This window comes from Ornithodoros turicata, chromosome 6 (assembly GCF_037126465.1).
Source record: "Ornithodoros turicata isolate Travis chromosome 6, ASM3712646v1, whole genome shotgun sequence".
Lineage (NCBI taxonomy): Eukaryota > Metazoa > Arthropoda > Arachnida > Ixodida > Argasidae > Ornithodoros > Ornithodoros turicata.
The window spans coordinates 73,429,486-73,449,517 of record NC_088206.1 but is presented as its reverse complement, the minus strand read 5'-3'; the positions used below and the strand labels follow the sequence as shown (position 1 = coordinate 73,449,517).

General features: G+C 47.5%; 5 protein-coding genes across 5 annotated transcripts; 3 read left to right on the top strand and 2 right to left on the bottom strand.

Annotated features, from left to right (window-relative positions):
• The first annotated feature begins 1,215 nt into the window (after positions 1-1,215).
• Positions 1,216-3,357, top strand: LOC135398336 (uncharacterized). Its single transcript, XM_064629754.1, has 4 exons — positions 1,216-1,321; positions 1,383-1,398; positions 2,438-2,571; positions 3,000-3,357. Exons 1-4 carry the CDS (start codon positions 1,297-1,299, stop codon positions 3,125-3,127), a joined length of 303 nt encoding a protein of 100 aa, XP_064485824.1. The 5' UTR covers positions 1,216-1,296; the 3' UTR covers positions 3,128-3,357.
• Positions 3,358-6,678: 3,321 nt separating this feature from the next.
• On the bottom strand, positions 6,679-9,523 carry LOC135398335 (enhancer of rudimentary homolog). Its single transcript, XM_064629753.1, has 3 exons — positions 9,392-9,523; positions 8,557-8,762; positions 6,679-6,974 (listed from the first exon to the last, which is right to left on the bottom strand). Exons 1-3 carry the CDS (start codon positions 9,392-9,394, stop codon positions 6,872-6,874), a joined length of 312 nt encoding a protein of 103 aa, XP_064485823.1. The 5' UTR covers positions 9,395-9,523; the 3' UTR covers positions 6,679-6,871.
• A 265-nt stretch (positions 9,524-9,788) lies between these two features.
• On the top strand, positions 9,789-13,093 carry LOC135397350 (zinc transporter ZIP9-A-like). Its single transcript, XM_064628893.1, has 7 exons — positions 9,789-10,026; positions 10,511-10,616; positions 10,836-11,039; positions 11,103-11,183; positions 11,698-11,783; positions 11,866-12,000; positions 12,722-13,093. The coding sequence occupies exons 1-7, from the start codon at positions 9,931-9,933 to the stop codon at positions 12,950-12,952; spliced, it is 939 nt and encodes a 312-aa protein (XP_064484963.1). The 5' UTR covers positions 9,789-9,930; the 3' UTR covers positions 12,953-13,093.
• Positions 13,094-14,342: 1,249 nt separating this feature from the next.
• Positions 14,343-18,881, bottom strand: LOC135397346 (pinin-like). Its single transcript, XM_064628890.1, has 9 exons — positions 18,736-18,881; positions 18,366-18,443; positions 18,135-18,203; positions 17,824-17,887; positions 17,532-17,717; positions 16,763-16,918; positions 15,969-16,107; positions 15,620-15,898; positions 14,343-15,118 (listed from the first exon to the last, which is right to left on the bottom strand). The coding sequence occupies exons 1-9, from the start codon at positions 18,852-18,854 to the stop codon at positions 14,880-14,882; spliced, it is 1,329 nt and encodes a 442-aa protein (XP_064484960.1). The 5' UTR covers positions 18,855-18,881; the 3' UTR covers positions 14,343-14,879.
• A 143-nt stretch (positions 18,882-19,024) lies between these two features.
• Positions 19,025-20,012, top strand: LOC135397348 (trafficking protein particle complex subunit 6b-like). Its single transcript, XM_064628892.1, has 6 exons — positions 19,025-19,131; positions 19,300-19,361; positions 19,430-19,547; positions 19,601-19,684; positions 19,745-19,838; positions 19,906-20,012. Exons 1-6 carry the CDS (start codon positions 19,051-19,053, stop codon positions 19,938-19,940), a joined length of 474 nt encoding a protein of 157 aa, XP_064484962.1. The 5' UTR covers positions 19,025-19,050; the 3' UTR covers positions 19,941-20,012.
• Positions 20,013-20,032: the final 20 nt, after the last annotated feature.

The window sequence follows — 20,032 nt, the reverse complement described above, 5'->3', positions numbered from 1 at the left end:
GGTCCTTCTTTCTATCTCGTCTGCCTCGACAGACACACGACGAGACACAAGATAGGGTGTATATGTGCGATTGTCAAAAACTGGTGTGATGACAAAAATGCTGGGCTTTCTCAATTTGAATGAAACAATTGGTTCTATTCTGCGTCAACGAAAAGGAAGAAATAACAGACGCCTTTTCTGCGGACGCACTTCCTCTGCTTCCTCAAGCGAGCTCTACGCAGACGGAAACTTCCTCAAATATCGTTCTGGGTGGACAGAAAGCGCCATCTCGAAGCGAACGCCTGTACTTCAAGACCGCTGCCTGCTTCCAACTGTTTCGAGCGTTTCAAGGGTTCAACCTCAAAGCGGGCGAAACAGGTCCCTTTATCTTAGCTACTGTACTGTAAAAACGCGGGATGTCGAAAAAGGCAGCAGACATCTCCATAAATATAAAGTGGACCGGCCGCTAGAGACAATTTTTATAACTGAGGCTCCCGTATGCGTTTGAAATCTCGCGGCAACAACGGTGGTTGCCATCTGTACCGCGGTAATACGACCCCAAAATGAAAATTCTGCGCGATCCTCGCGTCACCGCCTCGCATTATTATTATTATTTGTATTTGTTGAAAATGAAAGTAGCGTTGAAGATGTCGTGTCGAAGCAGAACAGAGAGTGACAACAAGACGCGCTCCACTTTGTCCTCGTCGCCATGCTGATGACGCGCCACGTCGCGGGTTTCGGTTTCGGTTAATTTTCTTGTTCCGCGCAAAAATCCCGCTACGCAAATTTATTGGGTACTTTAAAGATTTTCTTACACTTCGGAGAAGAAGAGGTGATCGAAAAGAAAGAAAAAAGAAAGGAAAATATTTGTAAGAAGAAGAAGAACAACAACACTTGTGGATGCATGCTGCACGTGGGTAGGACCGCTGATAATTTCGACGTTGCGGATAAGCACCATCCCGCTCGAGGAGAAACAACAATTTCGACTTTCTCTTTTCAGCTAGAGTCACTAAATAAGCTACGCTTCAGAGTAGCGACACTGAGCCGCCATGTTGTTTCGGATGACCTCCAGCCCCACCTCTATTTTGGCAGTAGAAATAGATGAAGGTGAAGTTCAGCAGTGGAAGAAGACGACACTTCGAAGAGCGCTAAATGGATGGCGCTGGAGGTCATCCGAAACAACATGGCGGCACAGTGTCGCTACTCTGAAGCGTAGCTTATTTAGTGACTCTATTTTCAGCATGCCATTTGCACTTCCCGCGTACAGACGACAAAGAGGAGAGGCTCGCGCGTAAAAGAAGAACTCGAGGAAGCAGAATGGACCTCAGAGAATTTCAGTCACGTAAGTTCCCATCGTGTCTGTTTCATGTACACTCCAATTCAGACATGCGTTGACGTTGCAGTTCCTTCGCTTGAGGGGTAAGCACTGAGTAGAAACTCACTTCCGAACTTGCGTATATGATCTACGGGACAGGGACCTTATAAAGGCTCTCGTCCTAAAGCGCATGCAGCAAGACGGCACTTGACGACCTCTCCAACTCACACAAGACTGAAAAATACTAGAGCAAAGTGTCGAAGAGTGACATCCATAGTTACATACCAACGTCTGAGCAGCCATTATATAGATACGGCCCTCGTATTAGAACGGCATCTAAAGCTCCGTCGAATATTTCCACGGTATAATACCCCTTCCTTACGGAAGCAACCCAAGAAGCATAGGATAGCAGACAAGCCTAGAGGGAAAGCATTACATCGGGTTGGATGCCAGGAATCAGCCAAAGGGCTGTCCGAGAGTCCAACCCCAAAAATCGTGCATTAGGTAGTATATCTGAGAGACTGAATAAGGGTGAAATCCTCTCCCCAATGGAAAGTTCCCGTAGAATGCCTCCCGAAATGGTTACAGCCAGGGATGCAGAGGCCGCGATTTTATGTTCTGTCTATACAGTAGTGTAGGTCGTTCTGACATACAACTTGGTTTTATTCGCGTAGCGAAGTAAGAATGGCCCCCACCAGCCGCCTTTTCTTTTCCTTCATCCATTTCTCTCTCAAAGGCCGACCTCCCAATAGCGGACAACAGCCGAAGACCGAGTTCAACCAACACCACCTAGAGACAAAGCGAGACGTGAGTCCGCCAATGACGAGCATGCTTTTAGCGGCCGTCTGGAGAAGAGCCGCCATCGTCTTCGGCGATTGGCCAACATCTTGGCTGCCCTTATGGTTCAACAGCCCCAATGGCATGCCTCGCAGACCATACATTCCGCCATCTTTTGCGCGGTGCATTTACACATTTTGGGCTAGAAGCTTTCTCTCGAAATGCTCATCTGTCTGAAATTAACGGTGGTTCTAGAGATCATCAAGTGCCGTACCTGTGTGACGTCCTTCTGCTCGCTTTGCCTGCCGTAGACTTTTTCGGTCCCCACTCACCCTGCATAATCTTGTGGCGCTTGAAACTCTTCAGTCTTCCAAGCGGAGAACACGCTCAACGGCCATCACTTATCATCATAGGCGTCGCCACCGTCGTAGTAACCATCGTGCTCATCATCATCGTGTCCCTGGTGACGCCCTTCCGCACCGGCTACGACAGCGCCGCAGGTGAACGTGAAATACGAATGGAGTCCATTTATAACGGTTATCGCGCTTTTTATGATGGGTAGCACGGTTATAACGATTGTCGTGCTTACGACGAATACAGTACAGCCATGGCTCTCAGCGCTGTACACAAATGGCCCTAAAAATTGCAGCCATATTTCTGTAAAGCGTGGGATTCTGTCATCCAGGGGTGCAAGGTCTTTACCTGTTGGCGCGAAGGCTTTGTACTCTGCAGGACATAGCTGTAGGAGACAGACCTATAGGTGCCATCCCGCAAAATTTACAAGCATGCCAGTAACAAACGATTTCACTTCCAGTACTACTGGCGTGGAACTAACGAATAAGATTTGACTCTCCCAAAAGACCAGTAAAAGCAAAGACCTTCTATGTTGAACACTTTGCGTTTACTATATTTATAAATTTTCTCTCAGGTTTCAGATATCCGAGGCTCACAATGGCCCCAGGCAACAGCACAGAAACGCGCGCAAGGGATGATGTTTCCCTGACCAAGTTCCAAGGACCGCCCGAAAGTGACGTGACGACTTCTCCGGACACATGACGATGACTTCCCATTTTAGATGTCGCAATTTTCTTTTTTTCAGTTTCATCGTCTATGCTACGAACATACAACATTAACTACTGAGATGTATCTAGCCTGGAAAAAATCATTTTGTACTAATCCTCGCATTGAGCCACATCGCGAGTGCCATTATACGAGATGCATGGGTTTAGCCTCTATAGGGTAGGGGAGGGGAGGCTTAGCCCGCGCGAATAAAGCTAGCAACCGGAGCGGTCCTTGGCTCATTTCTTCGCTACACCTACCGAACCGTCCATCCGTTCTACATGTCCATGGGCGGCAACACCCTCGCTGGTCAGCCATCGCCGTTAATATGCCCACATTTTGGGACTGGAACCCTACCACTTGGTTCGTTCAGGCCCAATTTCACTTGTCTAACATAACCTCCCAACAGTCCTGTAGCTGCGCTACAAGCAAGGCAGGAGACCAGCCTTGTTGGTAGGGAAGATGTTGCGCTCGCTCGGAATTCGTGTTCGCGGGTATCGTGGAGCAGATGCAGTCGATGACGATGCTGCTACAAGCCCCGCCGTATGATGCCGAACCGGCGTAGTTTGGGCCGCGTTGCGCAGACCGAACGACATCTTGACACATTCAAGCAGGCCGAATGGTGTCACGATAGCAGTCTTCGGAATATTCGACGGGATTCTGATGACAGGCATTGATCGAGTGTATTTTTGAAAATAGAGATTATGGGCATGAAGATGGGCTGTAAAATCGCACGGGGTAGACTCAGGCACCCCATGCAGAGACGACGACCCAGGACTGGATGATGGCCTAAGTCCAACATATTGTCCAATTCCTGTTTGGCGATTCGTAAACGCTCCGGGGCCAAGCGGTGTAGTCGAGAAATAGGTATAGCGTACGTATAGCTATCTCACATTTGTGATTATGCTTGTCGTCCGGGTTGGGTGGAATAATTCCCCCGACGAACATCAGCCACGCGGCCCCGACAATTACTCGGATTCGTAAATTTCTATAGACGATTCGTACCATATACCGTACGGAAACACTTCGCTCAGTCTCACCATCCGCCCGCAGACGTGGTTCATCAAACACTGGATGGTCCCAAGAAGCAACCACCGCGTTCAACAAGATTCGCAACGACCTTGCTGCCTCCGCCCAGTGTCGGCGTCTGCAGTGGGGCAATTTGCTACCAAAGCCAACTTTCCAAAAAAGGCACCATTCGCGCAGGAAGGAAGCCGCATTAGGACGACAGACGAGAGGAAAAAAATCGAGCAAGCATCGCGGTGGACGCCTCGAGTGTTGCGGTCGGTACTGTGCGTCAGCAACGCGTTCCTTCCGCTTCGCACCCCTCGTATTCTTCTCTTGCAAGCTCAAGCCGGCTGACACGCGTGTTTGGACACGAGCCTCTCGCCAGATTTCTCTCAGTGACGCATTTTCTACATTTCCTGGAGGGTCGGTCCAGGGAGCACAGCACGGGCCGTTTTCTTAGGCCAAGGCCCGGCCCGGGACCGGCCCGACGACTCCATACCTGGCACGTGACCAAGCAATTTCTACTCGACCCTGCCCGCCCCAGTGAAGCTGGCTGTACAAACTTGACCGCGACTTGCAAAAAGTGGGGCTACACAGGTTCGAGACCGACCTAGGACTTGCAATGTACAAGTCCGGGCCCGGCACAGGCCCGCAATAAAGAAGGCTTTACCCGGCCCCCGCAGCGCTCTAGTCGTCCATTCACCACCTACACAGACCACAGGCCCCTCAAGTATGCTCTTCCACTGGCACCAGATATACACCCCGTGAAATCTGCATTCGTATCGGAATTTACCTCTGATATCCAGCACATGAGTGGAGCCAACAATCCTGTGGCCGATGCCCTCCGCTGAGTCCACTCTAACAAGCGCACCAGACCAGACCGCCCCCCCCCCCCCTCTATACCTCACGCTCCCTTGACATCCTCGTGACGATCTTTCCACTTTTCGCACAAGCTCTTCATCTAACCTAAAAGATAGATAACGCCGTTCTCCCTGGAGCAACCATTCCTGTGGCTTGTGACATTTCCCGGTGTTGCCCTCGACCCTTCGTCGTCCTATTTCCCACCAATTGCACACCATGGCCCATATACGAGCTACCCAAACACTCATTGGAACACGATACGTCTGGCCAAACACGGATGCGGACATCGAGCATTGGGTTGTCCAAACCCAACGGCACACCCGTGTGGCTCCTTCAAGATTTCTGCCGCTTGATTGCCGTTTAGACCACCTGCACATCGACCTAGTAGGACCTTTGCCACACAGCCAAGGCTATAACTACATTCTACAACAGGTTTCGGCACGTTCGTATAAATCCTGCATAAATCTCGCATGCAAAAACCGATCCTTACACCAGTTGGCCCAAAGCAGTCCCATTCCCGAGTCACCTGCATCGACTGTTGCCACGGAAGATGAGTACACGGATGTCCCGTTTTGGGCGCCACGTCTACCACCTCTACAGACAGACGCCAGCAACTCAGTCCACCTTATTTGTTGCCTGGGAAGCAACCATGTATTAGGACAACCGCATACCACCCAGCATAAGCGGAGAGTTTTCAATCTGCCCGAGGGGCCCGGGCAACAATGCCCCCCCCCCCCCCTCTTCATACACAGAGGTCTGGTAAGGTGTCGGGAATTCCGTTTTGTGACCTTGTGAGGCGGCATGAAACGCGCGATCCTTAAGTTATCCCTCGAAATATTCATCTTGAGCGTCAGCAGGGTAGACTTTCCGGAGGGGGCCATCTTCCCCCCGGGAAGTCCCTGGAGGGACTCAGGCTCGCAAGCCCTCCACCCCCGCAGTCGGCGCCTATGCCACCTTGCGTCAAACGGCCTAGCAGAGAGGTTACACCGCACCTGAAAACGCCATGGCCAATAACACACCTGGGCATCCGCACCGCTTTCAAGCCGGACCTCTGATGCACCGTGGCTGAACTTGTTTACCGGACAACCCTCCTCCTTTCCGGCAAAGTCTTTGTCCCCCCCCCCCCAACTGACATGGTACCAGCGAGCACGACAGACTACGTCTCCCACCTCCGTACCACTTGAAAGCCTACCAGCATCACGATCTGGAGACTTGCTCACACGTTTTCGGCCACTGCGATACCATGCAGAAACCCCTCCAGGCGCGCCACTCCAGACCATTCCCAGTTACTCACTGGACCCCACACCACGTCACCCTAATTATCGATGGCCACACAGACACGGTTTCCCTTGAGCAGTTGAAGGCTGAAGTCACCGTCCATCCACCACACCAATCCAGAGCACAGCCTGCTCCAGTCTGAACATCCTCCATATGCCTCTCCTGACCTGCACCTTCCACTACCACCCGGACTTGCTAGAAGCATTTCTTGGTCTCCCTGCCTACTGACCTGTGCCATGTGGCTTTGCCAGTGCCACTACGAAGTGCATGGGTTTAACCCCTGCCAATAAAGCTCCAGCCGGAATCAGGCTTGCAACCGATATGGTCTTTGGCTCATTTCTTCGTTACGGTTATCTAGGGCTAGGTGGAACAAGTCGCTAAAAAGGGAAAAGTCACCGTAATCCACTGTCCATCATTTGTATTACACTTATATACACTCAATTTATTACCTGTGCACATAGTTTACACCTTCCTCGTACTTTGCAGAGGGAAGAAAAAAAAAAAAGATCCAGGAGGAACAATGACGATGGTGATGCACGCAGAAAAGGGGCAACCACAATATGAAGAGGGTCTTCGGTCGGCTTGCCAGCCGGTTCAAGACTGGCTTTTCGATGCCTGCCTGCGCAGCAGGATGTAGATCTTCTCCTTTATCCATGCCTTGTTGTAGGGGGCGTACGTGTTTGTCGACTTCTGGTAGCTGAGAGAGACCAAAAGAGGGAAGCTGTTGGAAGTCTGAAGACCAGCAGCCTCTCGTACTAACTTCCCCGGCAGGATTCACGCGCCTTTCTATAGGTGATACCACGTTAAAAATTGCCTACTACGGCATTACCAGGTACACCTGCATGAGCTCAGGACGGCCCGAAGCTGTGACTACAAAGGTTACGTCTTGCCACTTGTGGGATGTCCGCTGGCCATTTTCAGACAGTATTACCCATAGAAATGCACGTTGCAGTTAAACTCTTCCTACACTTTGAGACCACACAACAGCCAGAGTCACAGAGGTATGTCTCCACCAGGGGAGGACGGCAGTCCATACGAGAAGATGGCACTGCTGGAAATGCTGTCAAGATGTTCCAGTTGCTGCAGCAACTATCACGCGCTATCCTTAATACCTCTTGACGTACATCTATTACTCTGTTTCTCTAAACACATCTTGTATGCATATATTGATGGTTGTGCAATTTACTCAGTTTTTTGCAACCTATATCTCAGGAAGGGGCGTCCATTTACATCTCACCTGCATTCATCAGGCGTTCTCTCTGTTTCTCACCATCATGCAACGTATCTGGGCCCATCTCTCTAGTCAGCTTGGTAGCCATAATGGAAAGCTGATTGACACGTTGTGCTATCGCAAATATTTTACGTGTTTGCTAATGTGCTTGAGGTATGCCATCGGCGAGGGCTGTTTTCACAACACAATCAGTGTACAAGCGGCTGTTTGAAACAAGCGTGTGCACTACATAGTGACTCAGAGGTATCCCATGTCCCCTCTAAGTCATTCACGGTTATCTTAAGATTTGGAGGATGCTGTTGATCTGTGTGAGCTAACTTGACCTGTACTATAGTTGCTTTCAATGAAGTTTATCCAGGCATATCCTCGATACAGAGCTCAAATGAGGAAAGCTCATAAATGTTTCTGCTTGGGCTCCCAGTATTTGCTTTCTTTACACAAAGACTGATTCACACACTGTTAGACAAATTTCCGTCATTTGCTCCAGGTAGCCATATTTTGTGCCCCTAAATTCACGATTGAAATTAATAGACAGAGTCAAATGCCACCCTTGCCCAAAGTGGCAACACACTCCTTGCTATGTTTGCTGCATATGATGTACTGGGGCGACTTCTCGAGGCCTCCACCCTATGAATATTGCTCTCGCAATTCGATTTGCCAACCACCCAGACTGCGTTCAGAGGATGGCTGCACACTCATGGCGAATTCCGCTGATCCATCTTGACAGACATTTTTTTGCTAGACAGCGGAGAGTTGCGAGTGCGCGTATCACTGGTCGATCTATACCAGATTTGCGTGCTTCGACGGTCATTTTGAACTAAGCGGATCGTGCTTTCTTGCTCCGCAGACAAAGCTCTGATTTGGCTGAAATTCCAGCAGCGCTCCACTGTAACTTGCGCATCTTCTGATACTTCACTGCACCACCAGACGATTGGACGGAGTGTGAGATTCATGATGTCTGACTTTCCTGCTCTGTCCAGAGGATCCAGATCGACCAGCGGAGTTCGCCATCATCACGAATAAAGGGATGCAGGCAATAAATACTAACACGAGACAGCTGAGGTCCGCGAGCTGGTCCACGAAGTCGAAGAGCTGGCTGATGTCGTACGTGATGGATGGTGTGTTGGGATTCTGTCGTTTCAGGTGCTCCTCGTAAATGTGGCACACTCCTTCCATGCACTCGTTCACAGACTCGTAGTCTGAATATGTGCGCGTCTCCGGCTTCCCAGCTTGCACCAAAAGGATTGTATGGGACTGCATCCAGGAAGGAAGTGTTCTTCAAAAACAGTGCTCCCAACGAATCAAGAAATCAGCAAGCACAACACGTGAAACGAAACATGTTCAATATGGTCAGACGGTGACTCGCTTTCATTGGCTTTCATGTCATCATCTTTGCGAGACGATGTCACAACGCGTATTTGACATCACAGTTCTCTGTACAAAGTGCAGAGAAAAATCTTGATCGCAATTCTCTTACTCATCACCAAACAAATTGGTTACCCATCTATTCACGCGCGAGTTTAACAGTGCGGGAGTTGAGCAACGAACTTCCAGTTGCGGTTCTCATTCAAAGTACCGTCGGTAACCGGCTAGAGCGCACGACGAGCCAGCCGTGCATGGGCTGCGAATGTAATACGTACTACCAAAGTAGGTGACGCAAATTAGGCACGCATCTTCGCTAACATTACAAATATTCGCGTAGCACCTATAAATAACGGGTGAAGCTTGTTCTTTAAACGCATGTTTAAACAAATACCGTCAAGGGTGACAAGTTTAGGCCTGGGGCAGTGTGCCGCAAACAAACAGTACGGGCACATGAAATGTGCAATTAATCAGCTGGTCAAACAGATGTAATAATTGGCACTTCGTTATCGCGTTCTTACCATGACTGCAGCTTGGGTAGTCGAATTATTGCCGAAAATCTTGGTACGCTGCACCTGAAATAAAAATTATGTGCGACTCAAGACATCCAACACACGCGCAGTTTATTCTTGCTCTCAGCGTGTTTCCAGCCAAACACATTTGCTCTGTACGTTCTGGTTGCGAGGCTGTCAAAATTATTGCAGACGATACGAGACTTCTGCTCGTGCAGCTAGCGCTAATGAAGCGTGTTGTAATCTGTTTCTATTAACTTGCGGCACACTTTAACAACCACAACGTTATAATCGTAATATTCGGCACATAATAACCGACATATCTAAAGGTTACGGTCACTCTGTCAGTTGTACTCCAGTTTCGGTTTCTACACTTCCCACAGGTAGTGCAGGTAGCGCGGCAATCGTATGCCTTCGAAGATGGCTGCCTACGTGACACGGGCTGCCGCTCGAGCGGCAGAGACGTTCGTGCGTGCATGTTTGTGTTGCTGTTAGAACAGCGAGTAATTTGTCATTTCAAGTTTGTGTAGTATTCTCGTACCGCCACGATGGCGGATAACACTGGACTGTTCGCACTCGTTGTAACTATGGGTGTAGGCAGCTATGTGAGCGGATTGCTTCCACTAGCTATTCCTCTATCGGAGGTGAGATGTCCTGTTGATAACGGTGCCAGAATTACCGTTTCTGAACCGTTTCTTTACGTCAGACTTCTTAGACAACTGCGATCACAAGACGACGTGGTCGAGTTATGATAATCGTAAACATAAGTTCACTAGGGCAGTCCTGCTGACGCTGTTGCATGCAGGATGTGCAAAATCTGATTATCATAGTAAGATCGTGCTGCTGATACTTACTAGAGCATCTCCGAGAGACAAAAAAATTCAAAATGTAGCACTTGATGTGTACGTCTCGACGAATACATAGTAGACAGGTTCCTTTTGGTTTGTAGCAGATTGATTGACAGGTTGTTTTTTTAACAGTGTAGAAAACAGTCGTCTGCCCCAATTTGGAAAAACCACCGATGCGGAAACGCGTCAATACGACTTTTCTTTTTTTAACGAACCTCTCGTGTCTTTCTGCACCTGCTCGAGACCCACATGTTGACGGTCACTGAACTTTTTCTTGCAGGCTCGTCTGCATCTAGTTTCAGTTTTTGGGGCAGGGTTGTTGGTTGGAACCGCACTAAGCGTCATAGTTCCAGAAGGCGTCAGCACTTTATACAATTCATATGTCTGTAAGTACCACGAGCTACTTAATTATATTAGGAAGTTAGAGACAACTTTACGAGTCTCATTTTTAGTTATTTACAACCATTGACATAATTTCGTGGGGAGCTCGCCCATCTCTTGTGTGGGTGAATTTTAGAATTTCAGAAGCAGATCAACATTAGGGGAAGCAAACGTTTGGGTGTTTGAAAAGAATCTGAGCTTTACCATACATATATTGTTGACAGATAACAGTGCAAGTCATCTTAGCCAGCATGAACACCAAGCCCCCAAAACGACGGGAGGTACAGCATCTGCAGCGAACCATGTTCACAGTGCAACAGAGATTACTAGGGATCCACACCAGCTTGTTGGAATTACGTTAGTTTTGGGATTCTTGTTCATGCTGATCGTAGACAAGTGCTTCTCACAGCGTCACCACAGCACATCCGGTACGTTCGGGCATCCGTGTGTCTGGAATGTGGCTTTCATGCAACCGACAATTTATGACGCAGATGCGGAGGCGACGGTGAAGATCGGCGAAGGTCGCAAGACAAACTTCACGGCCACTCTCGGCCTTGTTGTTCATGCTGCAGGTACGTCGGTTTTCTGGGCGGTGGACTTTCCCGATAAACGTAAATATTCGGTTGTGTGTTTTTTTTTTTTTTGTTGTTGTTGTTTCCGTTTCCATCTAACAAAAGATGGCGGTGGCCCCGGAAAAAAAGCTACAACAAAGTAGCTTGACTGACACCAGGCAGCACTATAATTAAGGCGCAGAAGTACGGTAAAGATAAATAATGCGCGAGAATCTAACACACAATAGCCTACGCTACACAGTCTCATACCCATAAACTTTCTGTAGTAAGTAGAAATATGACGGAGGAGAATAGTGAAAAGAAATATGATAAAATAAAAGCACTCAATACAGCTCGCCGAGTAAAGGAAAAAAAATCGCGCAAAATTTACCGCAATACCCGTACACTTTCTGTAGTAAGCAGAAACAGGAGAACAGTGAAAAGAAAAAAAAAAAAAAGATTCAGTAAGTTAATCGTTAATAGTTATAAAACCCCAATAAAGGTCCTTAACGTAATTAAATCAATTAACACCCAGCCGACGGCATCGCGTTGGGCGCTGCAGCAACGACTGGCAAGGTGGAAACGGAGTTTGTGGTGTTCCTGGCCATCGTACTGCACAAGGTAAGTGGGAAAACAGTGTTGGCCGACCACCCGCTCCTTACAATGCCGGTCGGTATCATAGGCTCATTGTTGCAAATTTCAGTTCCCTGCTGCATTTGCTCTGGCCACTTTTTTACTGCACGAAGGCCTGGAACGGCCGACGATTCGCAGGCATTTGGCTGTCTTCTCACTGGCTGCTCCTGTGATGACTCTGACCACCTATTGTGTCATCAATTATGTAATTAACACTTTTTATTAAGTACGAACTTAGCTCGAGCGATCATTACATTCGCTAAAACGTCCATTTGGGCTCGTTAGTGTAAGACTCGCGTTCTACGTTAAAAGCACTAAAACCAGGACAACACGTGGAAGATAATGGCATAATTTAATGGAACGTAAAAATAACAGTAATAAAGCGGACGAGGAAATTTGTTCTTACATTCTAGGAAACGTGGCTGCGATTGGGGTATATGTAAAAGCTATAACTGGGGGAGATATAAAAAACGGGGGAAAGGGAAATAAGGGAAGTGTTGTTCATAGTACAGTCGTCTACAGAGAGAGTACGGCCATTAGGAGGAGTCTAAGCGTGCCATGTAACGTTACGGCTCAACCTCGTAATGCTCAATGCTCTATTGTTGTCTCGATGCCATATTGATGCGGAGCATTGTTTACGATGCAAGGAGGGAAGACGCGCATATTTTGTCCTCTGCCAGTCTGGCAACAAAGCGCTCCCACATCACACGCGTTGTCGGAAAGGAATTTCCCGCTGCAAAAGTAAAAACAGCATTTGTGAATGTATCTGTATTAAAGTGAGCGCTCCGCGTTGTGTTGTTCCCGGTTGTCCCGGTCTTAGTAGAATGCGGATCGCTACATTATCAGAAAAATGATCGTTATATCTAATTCAACGTCAAATTATCCCGAATTATTATCTTCATTTGTCGCCGAACGGCACTTTTCAGAAATCTCAAGAAGGGTCCAACTCGCTCAATTCCACTGGACTGGCTCTGCTGTTCAGCGCGGGCACATTCCTTTATGTATCGACGGTACACGTCCTACCGGAACTGGTCTCTCGCCATGCCGACCCAGACGTGAGGAATCGGTCCAGCGAGGGGTTCAGGAGGAGAGATGTTCTTATCCTTATAGTGGGCACAATCCTACCCATGTTCCTTACATTGGGTCACCATCACTGAACAGTGTCACGAACTCTTTCCACGGACGCCCCTCCGTTTTGATGTACCTTACATCGATGGACTCCCGAGGGTATTTGATTTAATAAATGGCTCTACATGTACAGCGAACTGGCTCGCAAGAGCCAGAACATGTTGAAGAACGTGTTTCTTCTTCTTTATGCCATGTGTATGAAACAGCTCTCCTTGGAAGAGCCACTAGATGTGCTCACATAGACGTGAATCCGTAAAATACCGTATTTCCCGGTGCGTGACACGGTGTCCCCAAGAGACTGAGTGTTTTATACATTGCTAGGATCATGTGGTGCATGGCAACCTCCAGTGTCGGTCCAGCTACTCGACGTAGGCGAGAATTGTTCTTTTAAAGCGACAGTCCAAAGCTGGTACACTGGCACATGCTTTGTCGCAGCAACTTTGTGGCTAATTATAACTGAATATTGATGCCACTGCCTCAGTTGCCATGGCTACCATATACCCCTCCCTGTACCTTTGGCAGTGCATTTGGAAGAGGGAAATGAGGGTGAAATCCTCCTCCCGCAGCTACTTCTCAGAACAACTTTTTTAGAGCCATTTTAAGCGCTACATTAACGAGAAATGTTGCACAATATTTCAGAAGCCTTCGGCAACTGACATAATAGCGCCTCATAAACCCAAGGGCTTGGGGTGCGCACGTTTAAAGGGACGGTCGCACCCGTTTCGGTCGGTTTTGGAACTATGGTGTCATTTTATTCCTCGCAGACCACAGTGTAGAAAATGCAACGCGAAGAAGTGGCGTAGTTAGGCCGTTATTAGCCGGAATACATGACGACTGTCCTTGCGTTTGCTGACCTAACAGATGGCGCAGCGTTACCATTATTTCGCCTGCTGCAAGGCTCTTGGTCAGCAAACGCAAGGATAGTCTACATGACAGGAGCAGACGCCGGATGCTGAGAGTATGCCGGAATTCCCTGTCTGGAAAAACGTCACTCCCTAAGAACCAATGAGGGCTTGAGCTTGAGAAATGGAATGGTGAGGCCGTGTGGGCGTCTGAACGGTGCCTCACTCTTCTGAGCGCCGCCCTCTCACTCCTCTGCTTAGGGAGCGACATCACGCTGCAGAGCCTCTGCAGCTGCGGAAGCAGCGTTGATCGTTCAAATTTGTTCATTTAGTATCTAAGCACTTTCGGGACAAAAAATTGGTCAATTAGATTGTCGGCCTATGCTGAACGCAGCGGTATCGGTCTCCATAGATTTTAATTTAGATTAGTTGAGATTAATCAGATTTTTCCGGATGCGATTGTCCCTTTGTACAATGAACGCCCTGCTTTTACAGTGCATAGTTCTTGTTTGGCCAACAGCTGAATGCCCTTTAATCCCCACTCAGTGCTTAAAAAAAGAAAAACATCCGAGCAACAAACTGGAATGATGACTTTAATGATTCGACGGCTCACGCTTCCTCGTCAACATGCTGTGGTTCTTGTACGACTGTTCTAAATAGAATAATTTGGCGCAACTCCAGTCATCCCGTTCGCCATATCGCCACTGAACACTCCAAGACCCTTTTAAACCAGAAACAGAAAAAAAAAAAATTTGGTATAATCCAAATCTGCTTCTTTCTTTTCTTTACAAAACAAAATTGGCGACGGCCTGAAGACTGAAGGCAATGGGAAAATCTGAACCTCCCATGGGCCGAGAACGTTTCTGATGTGAGGGGGGAAAAAACAAGGAAGGAAAGAAAGAAAACCCAGGCCACTGCCTCAACACAGCCTGTCACAAAACTGAAGAAACACAAACAAACAAACAAACTGCCGCCAAATCTAAAACGAGGCCACGAGTCTTTCCCCTTGCACAGAGGGCGCTCTCAGTCATTTGAAGCGGACGCCACGCACAGAGAATGTGTGACAGAGTTTCAAAGTCATGGCTTGCACATGGTGTGTTGCGGATGCAACGTGTCACTCATCGTAGATGGGCTCAAACCCTTGGTCACCCAGAGCTTCGATGGCCACCGTCTCCACGGGCGTCAACAGCGACGCTTCGGTCTCTTGCTCTTTTGCTTTCAGGTCAGAAGTCAAGTTGCTGTCCTCCTCAACCACGGACAGTTTCGCGTCCGTACTGTCCGCTGAAGTTGTCTGAGGGTCGGCCGGTTCTGCCGATGCGTCTGCAACTTGCTCGGTCTCGACAGTGGCGCTCTCTGGATGGTGACGGAAGAAAAGTTTTTTTTTTCATTCGTCAGAATGAGACGCAACCGCGCACATTTTCCCACTGCATTTTCGGAAGCACGTAGGCCTAGTAGCACATTCGTTGTTTGAGCTGCAGCTTAATGAAGCGCGTCAATTTTAAAAACCAGCCATGTTGTTACTGGTTCAGTTGGAGTGGTTTTCAGGTACAGTAGGTCCGATTTTTAAGCACAAATATTTCCGATAATTTCAATTATCACGCAGAATCCAGTGGAAAGAAAAGATACTACGTTCACATGGTCTAGTTAGCAACCCAAGTAACGGTATGTTTGTGATACTCAGAGGGGAAATAATCCGAAGTGCCACCCACAATAGGATCTTGTGGCGCGAACCCAGGAGACAAATTAATCTGTCTCCCAGCTAACCTCAGTTCCTCACTCCCACTGTTGTTGCTGAAGTGCAAAATAGGTCAAACTACATGTGTTCTTACATGAGGCTATATAACTGTGCCTCACCTGTTGATACTTCCGTCTCCATAGGCTCCTCCTTGACTTGCGCCGGCCCATTGTTCTGCGAGTCTTCCTCCACCGGTTCCGTCACCATCTCTTTCACCTCTACACCTTCCTCCTTCACCCTGTTCTCCTTGTCACCAGTGTCTTCGGCAACGACCGCGGAGGCTTCGTTCTCTCCCATCTCTTCCTCCTCAACCTGGGTCACCGGTGCTCCCCTGCGGAACTGTTCGTCGATCGCGTCCAGTTCTTCCTTTGCTTTCAGTCTCCTGCTCTCGATGATTCCTGAGGGAATAATAATAGTACTCACTGTAGCTATTAGGTTGCCAGACTACAGGTGGATAGTTCCCCTTACCGAGTACTCTCTTCTGCGACTCTTTTAGTCGCTTCTGGGTCTCGGTGTTGTGCTTTGCAGGCTTGTACATGATGTGAGGCTTTGTCTTGGTGTGGATGAAGTTGAGCAAGAGGCGCTGACGCGCTTCCGCCTCTTCGTGCTTGTTCGTGCAAGGACAGTATCCTCGATTATTATTCGATCAATTTATTTTCTACCCGAACTGGCGTGTATTCTCAAATAATAGGCCCTTCATATTTTCACTACACACGGTCCCATGGATATTTGAGGAGTACGTATCAGAGAGTTAACAACACTTTTGTGTATAGTAATCAACAGTGAATACTAGTATCCTTGTTGAAGTACTAGCTTCTTTGCACGAATAATAGTCAGATAATGCTGGATACATCTGGGCTGCACTGGACCAGGTCTGGTGGATCCTTTTACTGCATCGTCATACACAGTAACTTGAATCAATCGCTGCAGACTATTTCGGAGAGCCTGTACCTTTGAAACTGGCTCGTGTGCAAGTCTATGGTTGCTACAAGCGCGCGATCACATCACAATCGAGCAACCGTTGTTTATAGTCTAGGATATGAGCGAGAGAGACGGGAAAACCGTTTGTACCAAACCAGTACAGTTAGTTTGAGTAACTGAGCCCGATTTCTTCCCGAACTTAGCAAGTTGCTGCAAGTTTTTTCACCCGAATTTAGAGCACATGTTTATTTACCCGATTTCTACCCCCGGATTTAGAAAAATATATTTCCCAAAAACTTGAGGCTCTACTCATCACCAAAAAAAAAAGGGGAAGGACACACCAGACGGGCGATCTCCAGTTTCTGCTCCAACCGCCGCAAGCTCTGCTGCTTCTCTCGGCGAGCGACAAACAGGTCTTGGCGCTCTTTCCTGAGCTGGGCTTTCTCCTTCTCGGCCGCTTCTTCCAGCTTCTGCTCAATTTCGGCTCTCTTCTGAGACTGCGAGAGAACCACGGAACACTTATAATGTCAACTAGTGAGGTGAACATATAGCCAGTGGAGAACAGACGCCGTATAAGTGGTTAATTTTGCTGTCTTAATATAATGGGGGGTGTCAATTCGGATGGAGGCAGGCTTGGGAAATATTTCGCGAAAAAACCCTAGGCAACAAACGGTTCACTAAAAAAAACGCAAATGAGGGCGCTGTAACCAGGGCCGCCAACAGAGAAGCGGTAGAAGATGGAACGTTCTATGATCGGTTGATTGATTCTTGCTGTGGTGCAGGAAACACGCAAGATTACGTAACGCGAGACACATGTGGTCACATGCACGCAATCAATCCGGACGTTTCTCGTCCTGTGTCTTGCACAACATCTTGCCGAACTGCTCTCTCAGATACCCGGTAACTGTCCAAGAAATTAAAAATATTGCAGAATCAGACGGACATTTGACACACAACTGACCAAGGTCTGCGCGGCAAGCGACGGATGCCAGATGTGCCTTACGACGTAGGAAAGCCAAATTACTTGTATTCGAACAAACACGGTCGCACAGGGTCCACGTTGATGTCCTCGTACTGTTTTGTACCGACAAAAGCCAACAAGTAACCAACCTGCGCTTGCTCTTTTCGGCGTGTCTCTTCATTCTGAAACTTCTGCAATGTTCCGAGGATCATGCCGAACATGCGTTTGTTACGCTCCATGCATCGCTTGTCCCCTTTCTGCTCCGCACTGGCTTCTTTGCGTGTTCTCGAGGCATCTTTCGCAGGTGCTGCCACCACTGATGACTGCACTGTCCCCTACAGTACAGGCAGAAAGAAGGTACAACTATGAAACACCTATGCATGAAAAGAGGCACCTCTGAGAAGCGAGAGAGAAATATAAATATCTGGAAGCGCCTCTTGCCTTGCGAGGAAGATCTTCTTCATCGCCACTTTCATCCGCACGGATTTGTGGAGCAGGGCCAAGCCTGGGAAGGGATAAGTTCCACTTAACTTACGTAAAGAGGTAACTAAGCTGCAGTTACAGCTAGCTATTGAAACCAGTAACTGCATTACAAGTGTACAGTAACTTTTTCTATATGTACGTAGTTACGGGTAGTCACAAAGTTGAAGTACAATAGTAAATACTGACAAAGTCCACGCGTTTTTCGCTCCAGAAAAATCACTTCTGTACTAGAAGACAACTTTGACTGGAAGAACAGCATGAAAGTATACCGGCTAAATGCGCTTCCGAAATTCCGTCTCTTTGCAGGCGGCTGACCCCCCTGTCCGGCACCATTTTTGCTGAAACACGTAATGATGATGAAATATATGCACATGCACCGTCGCCAGCGAATAAATAAAGAGTAACAAGATCACATCATGTTATGATACACTCTTCACACACACACACCATTGAAGGCAATAATACAACGTAAAAAATATATTACGCATTAATATAATTACCTCACGGTCCGATCTCGGCCTTGTCCCTCCTCCTGATTCCCAGCCTGAGGTCCAACACCCGTCCGTCTATTTTGATTTCTATCAAATGTTAAAATACCTTTATAAAAAATTACACCAAGCACTACGGCGCTAGGTTATCACGCTATTGCACAAAACAACGCTGGCGTTCCTCAACTTTCTTGTCCTGGTCCTGTGTGAACGATAATATTAATATGTGTGGGTGTGACGATTGCCTAAACCATTACAGGAAATGTTACAAACAAAAACGTAAAACGCAATGGTGATCTCTGCACGCGAATGGGCAAGTTTTGAAGAGGATTTCTAGCGGCAAAAGTAGATAAAATGTTCATTGTCTCGAAAACACATGCACCTGAATTCTTCGGGGTTGCGGCCTGTGAGTCTTTTGATGTTCTCATCAACATCTTTGAGTCCTTTTTGAGCTGCATCAAATTCAGCTTGGATTAATGCAAACACACTAGTACCCGCCATGACTATTGTTACTTCAGCGCCGCACAGAATATTTCAAATCATTTTTTAGTTTTCACATAAGTACACATCAATATAAAAAACATTAAATGTAGATTCACTAGATTCATTACAATTTCAACGAGCAATAATCCAAACGTGAAAGGTCGAGGTCGAAGAACAAACGCGAGGCTGTCGTAGCTAGCAGACGAACTTCAAAATGGCCGACGATTGCTTGTTCGAGTTTCTGTACAATGAGATTGCGAATTACATTTATTCGCAGACTGATCCAGATGACAGAGTAATGCTCTCACACATCACATATTTACATGCGTTTAGGAAAATTTTACTGTTCAACCTTTGAGTAGTAGCTTTGAGGCTTGTCTTGTCGGGGGGGTAGGCGGATGGCAGCGAATATGCATTAAATTTCATCGTTACTGCGCTAACAATATTATCTAACACATTTCAGGACGCCTCCGTAGCAAAGCTTGAACATATAGGCTACTCAACCGGTTACCGGCTTGTAGAGAGGTATGAGACTCGTTATTCATATTCAACATAACATCCTCACATACACTATGCGTGTCTTCTTAATCCAGGCTTACGAAAGATATGCCGAGGTTCAAAACTGAGCTCGACATCATTAAATTCATCTGCAAGGAACTGTGGTCTGCTGTGTACAAAAAGCAAGTGGACAATCTCAGGACTAATCACCATGTATGTATGCAATCAATTTTTTGCAGTTTTTCTTTTTACCGGAATATTTTCAGGGTGTGTACGTCTTGCACGACAACAGGTTTCGCTTCTTAACCCAGCTCTCAACTAGTAAACAGTACATAAACATGGCTCCTAAGGTAAGTTTTCCGTCGGGAATTGCATTTAAAAAGTGACACTTGCAAGTTTGTTCGCTCCAGTATTTGGCCTTCACGTGCGGTTTAATCCGAGGCACACTGGCAAACCTCGGAATCCAGAGCAGCGTCACAGTCGAAGTAACGACAATGCCTGCATGTAAGATCTGTCCCTTTTGTTTGGACGGCTTTGCTTCGTTACTAATGCTGGACTTTTTTTCCTGCAGGCAAATTCCAGATCCAGGCAGCGCAAAGCACTTGAGGGCAGCCGCGATGAAATGAAAGAACGTGTTCAGTCTCCGTTGATGCGTATAAAAGAAGTGTCGATCACCGATAGCTTATTCGTTGACTACC

Bases quoted from the DNA above. Each gene is read 5' to 3' on its own strand.
- LOC135398335 (XM_064629753.1), bottom strand. The intron at 6,975-8,556 runs GTTAGTATTTAT...GGTCTCTCTCAG, and splicing joins GCGGACCTCAGCTGTCTCGT to CTACCAGAAGTCGACAAACA.
- LOC135397348 (XM_064628892.1), top strand. From the start codon at position 19,051: ATGGCCGACGATTGCTTGTTCGAGTTTCTGTACAATGAGATTGCGAAT. The intron at 19,685-19,744 runs GTAAGTTTTCCG...TGTTCGCTCCAG, and splicing joins ACATAAACATGGCTCCTAAG to TATTTGGCCTTCACGTGCGG. The intron at 19,839-19,905 runs GTAAGATCTGTC...TTTTTCCTGCAG, and splicing joins AGTAACGACAATGCCTGCAT to GCAAATTCCAGATCCAGGCA.
- LOC135397346 (XM_064628890.1), bottom strand. From the start codon at position 18,854: ATGGCGGGTACTAGTGTGTTTGCATTAATCCAAGCTGAATTTGATGCA. The intron at 16,919-17,531 runs GTTGGTTACTTG...GTTCTCTCGCAG, and splicing joins GCCGAAAAGAGCAAGCGCAG to TCTCAGAAGAGAGCCGAAAT. The intron at 15,899-15,968 runs GTAAGGGGAACT...TTATTCCCTCAG, and splicing joins GTCGCAGAAGAGAGTACTCG to GAATCATCGAGAGCAGGAGA.
- LOC135397350 (XM_064628893.1), top strand. From the start codon at position 9,931: ATGGCGGATAACACTGGACTGTTCGCACTCGTTGTAACTATGGGTGTA. The intron at 11,184-11,697 runs GTACGTCGGTTT...ATTAACACCCAG, and splicing joins CCTTGTTGTTCATGCTGCAG to CCGACGGCATCGCGTTGGGC. The intron at 11,784-11,865 runs GTAAGTGGGAAA...TGCAAATTTCAG, and splicing joins TGGCCATCGTACTGCACAAG to TTCCCTGCTGCATTTGCTCT.
- LOC135398336 (XM_064629754.1), top strand. From the start codon at position 1,297: ATGGACCTCAGAGAATTTCAGTCAC. The intron at 2,572-2,999 runs GTGAACGTGAAA...ATTTTCTCTCAG, and splicing joins CGGCTACGACAGCGCCGCAG to GTTTCAGATATCCGAGGCTC.